The following is a 4,610-nucleotide window of genomic DNA, read 5'->3' as shown; positions in this document are numbered from 1 at the left end:
TTATGTAAGAGATATTCATGATGGTCGACAATAAGGTTAAAATTAATTTAAATAATAAAGTCAAATAATTTAATTAATTAATAAAATAATGGTATTTACAATAAATACTAAAATTTCTGTAAAGTAAAATTTAAGAAGTATATGAATCTACAGAAGACTAAATACTAGTCGTTGATAAATGGTAAAATAGTGTAATACATAATTCTTATAAACAATAAATATTTTCTTTCTGAATGACTATAAAAATGACTAAAAATTATAACAAGTCATAAATGATAAATTAAATATAAATAACCTAACTTATAATATCACAATATACAATTATGAATATATACTGAAATTTTTTTTTCATTGTTTTGTTTTTTTATTAATTTAATCTTGAAAGTAAACCATAAATGATTTTATTTTGTTGATAGTAGAACACCAAATAGAATCAACTAAACTTTATATACTTTCTATATAAGTAACAAATGCGATTATAGCTACATTTCAGGAGACCAAAAAGGAATCTAAATTTCCCCATTGTGAATATTTTTGAAGTAAAAACTTTTTTACCAAAATTCTACAACTCAAGAAAAAAAAAATTATGAGACATTAAATTGGTTCTGTGATCCAAGAGAACGTTCCAGATGAAACGAAAGTGATGGGGGCGGGGGGAGCAACACTTGATGTGTTTTGCATTTAGATTAAAACATCTCAAAAACTAAAAATCGTAGCTGCTTACTTAAGTGAGATGAATGTTATTTATTTCAAACTCTTTGTAATTAGCTTGACGCTAACTGGAATTGGGAAGCAAAAAGTGGAAAAGATAGTGCCGGAAACGAAATGATAATGAACTTTTGAATTAAAATATCTTGAAAACTAAAAATTCTACTATTTGAATACTAGGAGCAAAAAAAATATTCTGCATTTCAACCTCTTTATAATGAACTATAATTCAAAATTTTATCTCGATGCTACACAAAGTTACAGAGTGAAAAGGAGGAAAATATTGCACCAAAATGGAATAACCAGTTTTTAAATATTTGAATTAAAATATCTTGAAAACTAAAAAATTGGAGTATCGTACTTTTAGTGAGGGAAATTTTCAGTATTTCATCCTCTTTTTAATGAGCTACAGTGATAAAAAAAAAAAGTATTCGTACACTTATTTTTTAGTTTAATATACTTTATTTCCGTAAAAACTTATTAAAGTTTTGACTCTGCAACTCTCTTTAAAAAATAATTATTTTCATGAAAAAAAAACAAGACATTAATTAAAAATTGAGTAAAACTGTATCTTGATATAATGGGTATACAATAATGTTTAGGAGCCTAATTATTGTCTATTAAGAACATTTATACTGAGATATATGCACTATAGCATGCATAAAAACTCAACGATAAATAATTACTTTACTTTTCAATTTGAAAAATCAGTAATTCACATCAAAATTATTATTTTTTTTTAAACTAAAAACTATAGAACTTTTAAATATTTACATAAATTAATAGCATCGCACAGAACTTTTACATAGGTTCTTCAAAGCTTCTTCGAACTCCACATATATCTAGATTAGCGCATGTTATTACTTATCCAATCAATATATTTTGTGACCCTCGTGTACACACCAGGATAGCCTGGTTCACCGCATTTGTTACCAAAAGATACGATTCCGATCTGTACCCATTTTCCTCTGTCCCTGAGCATGAGAGGGCCTCCGGAGTCTCCTTGGCATGCATCCTTTCCTCCTTCTTTCAGTCCAGCACAAATGAAATTTTCATTTATAGGCTGAAAGTACGTTTTATCACAGTCCTCATTTCTCCAAACTGGGATTTCTACTTGTCGCTGGACTTGGCTCTCCTTACCACCTGGAATTTATTTATATTTGACTTTAAAGGCTGTATTCTTGAATGTTCCTAAGGAACACTTCATAAAAGATCTCCTTAAAATCCACACTTTAGCTTCCCTTAACAAAAATGTTTTTGTATAAAGGCTCCTTTTATTTTAGGAATTAATTAGGAACTATTGCTTCCTTAGCAAGAGAAATCGTACAGGGAGTATTAAAAAAATTATGATTTTTTTAAAGAAGCTAAAGGTGTGCACTTTAAGGAAACCTTAATAAGGTTTTCCTTAGTTTTTTTTTTAATAAGTTGTTATAACCCTTTGGTTTATTTTTTATACTAATATTTCTAGGAAAAACTTCTTTGATATGTTAATGACTAATAATAATTTTGTAAGCTTTAGGCTTAAATTCTAAAGAGTTTTATTAATTCTATATTATTTTTCATTTTCTGGAAAAATAAAAATGGGCTTTTCTTGTCAAGGGCCATATTTCTCGCCCATAGATCACTCCTGGTCTTACGAAGTTTATGTAAATAATTATTTAATTATGCCAACATTTCGGCCAGAATTTCTAGCCTTCATCGGGGCTAAGAACAAAGAACAGGATAACAACCAATGAATACAAAAAATATATATAAACAGAATGACATAAAGACATAAACTTATGTCATTCTGTTTATATTTTATTTTTTGTATTCATTAGTTGTTTTTTACCTACCAACAGTTTACCTGATGAAGGCTAGAAAGTTTTTTCAACTTATTTGTGTTATATTTTGACCGCACCATCTTCTCCTCGTCTAAGTCATCTACGGTCAACTATTCCTCATGATTAAAAATAAGTTTTGTTTATTTTTGTTCTTCATTTCTCTGACTCCGACTATCTTCTTTTTTTTTTAATCGAGTGGAATTTTATCCATAATATAATTTATTTTAATTCATTTTCCACCTCAAGTCTTACAACAGTATATTTTTCATTAAAAAATATGCAATTTTATGTGAAAAGGAAGTTTAAATAAATCATATATTTTTTTTTTTTTATAAACATAGAGTACATTTTAGCTAATGTGACAACTAATTATATAATAATTTCTTCGATTTAAAAAAAAAAAATTATTTCTGACAAACAAAAACTAACCATAATAAGTTGTTCCCCATCCAACAACTGTAGGAGTCCTTCCAACATATAATTCATTACTCATGGCTGGCGGTGGAAGACACAGTGATCTGACGTAGCGAGTTTTCCTGGCCGGTCGGTCGAGCACAAGCACTGCAATGTCATTGTAGAACCCGACTCTTGAGAATTTCGGGTGGGCCCTGACTTCAGCAACGCCAATCGTCTGCGGAGAAGATGGTTCGTCATCCCTCCTCAGGTCGATATCACCAACCCGTACAGTAAACTGTCTTGCATGGAACCTGGAATTGTCATTAGCTCAAACAAAAATTACAACAGATTTGATTGGAAGGTTAATTCTGTTCTATTATCTGCTACTGTAACAACATAAATATCTTGTTTTGAATTATTATTGCCATCAAAGAAAACTATCATGATTTTGTAGATATCATTAATGGGTGGAAAATAATGTTGGGTCTAGCTCACTTCTACTTATGGAGCCAAAGAAGAAGAATAAATGTTGTACATGCACCTTAGAAGCTTTCAGGATGACAGTGAAAGAGATATCAATCTGGAACCAGAGGATATGGAAGGATGCGCAGGCCAGAATACAATCATCATTGAAAGGTAAGGAAGGGTAGGAAAAAAAAAAAGTACTCCAAAATGATAGCAATGAAAAGACCTTATGATAGTAATTGCAACCTTGTACAGTAGCAATTTATTTTGGTTTGATGATTCCATTTGTCAATTAAGTATTTAATCTAAAATAGGAAATGAAAATGAATACAGAAAAAACATGGGAGCAATACTTACCGCCCTGCTCAAACTTTATAAAATGTAATATCCTCTTTTTGAGTAAATAATTATTTTTTATATATAAATGATTTTTAGTATGTATTATTTTATGTATCATTTCAGTATTGTTTATTTGTTGTATTTAACCAAAAAGCAAGCTTACCAATTTTGTTCATTCAAATATGGAGGGGAAAACATTGTTAAAAAAGCCAAGATGGCAGCACTATTCTGAAGCTGGTAGAATCGTTGCCATGTTGAGTAGATTCAAATATTTTCAACTTTATTTATCTTTCTATCATGATTTTAATTATAGAAGATTTGAGAAAAAAGTATAGGTCGATAATAAATGTTAAAGAATAATATTCATAAAGAAAATCATAAGTAAAGCTCAAAATTGTTATGCTGCAATCGATGTTTACATCGAACATCTAGACAGGACTCTTAGGTTTAGGCATCACAGGTTGTTAGGGCAGCAGGTGTATTGGATATGGACTGGAAAAGGTGGTGCAGACCACCCTTAGGCTAAGTCAGTGGTAGACTTCTAAAGAAAAAGAAGACATCAAGAAGAAGAAGTGACTCTTTGTTTGGATGAGGTGTGTGTCGAAAACAAGTAGACAACCAACCCTTTGTTTACTGTCAGAGGTAGCATTATAAAAAAAGAAGACATCGAGAATCGTCAGCCATCAAAGAAGAGTATAAATTTGTTAGCGTTGCACAACATAGAATATAAGTATACTTCTAAAAAATAGCCGTTTATTTAGTTAAGCGTCTTTGTCGTGATTGTCTGGAAAACCCACTCAGAGATTAAGAGTTCATAATATTATATATAATTTAAAATAAAAATTCTTATATCTATTGTGAGCATATTACAATAGATAT

The 4,610-nt window shown here is 29.8% G+C and overlaps 1 protein-coding gene across 1 annotated transcript in view; it reads right to left on the bottom strand.

Moving 5' to 3' along the window:
• Window positions 1-238: 238 nt before the first annotated feature.
• The window catches only part of LOC106680277 (proclotting enzyme), a 195,015-nt gene continuing 190,643 nt past the window's right edge, over window positions 239-4,610 (bottom strand). The window contains exons 7-8 of the mRNA XM_067053185.1: window positions 2,961-3,238; window positions 239-1,851 (exon numbers count right to left, since the gene is read on the bottom strand). Of these exons, the coding sequence (XP_066909286.1) occupies window positions 1,556-1,851; window positions 2,961-3,238 (574 nt within the window). The 3' untranslated portion in view covers window positions 239-1,555. The remainder of the gene's footprint in view (window positions 1,852-2,960; window positions 3,239-4,610) is intronic.

This window comes from Halyomorpha halys, unplaced genomic scaffold (assembly GCF_000696795.3).
Source record: "Halyomorpha halys isolate HHAL.00 unplaced genomic scaffold, Hhal_1.1 Scaffold16.1, whole genome shotgun sequence".
NCBI lineage: Eukaryota > Metazoa > Arthropoda > Insecta > Hemiptera > Pentatomidae > Halyomorpha > Halyomorpha halys.
This window is presented reverse-complemented; position numbering and strand designations above follow the sequence as displayed.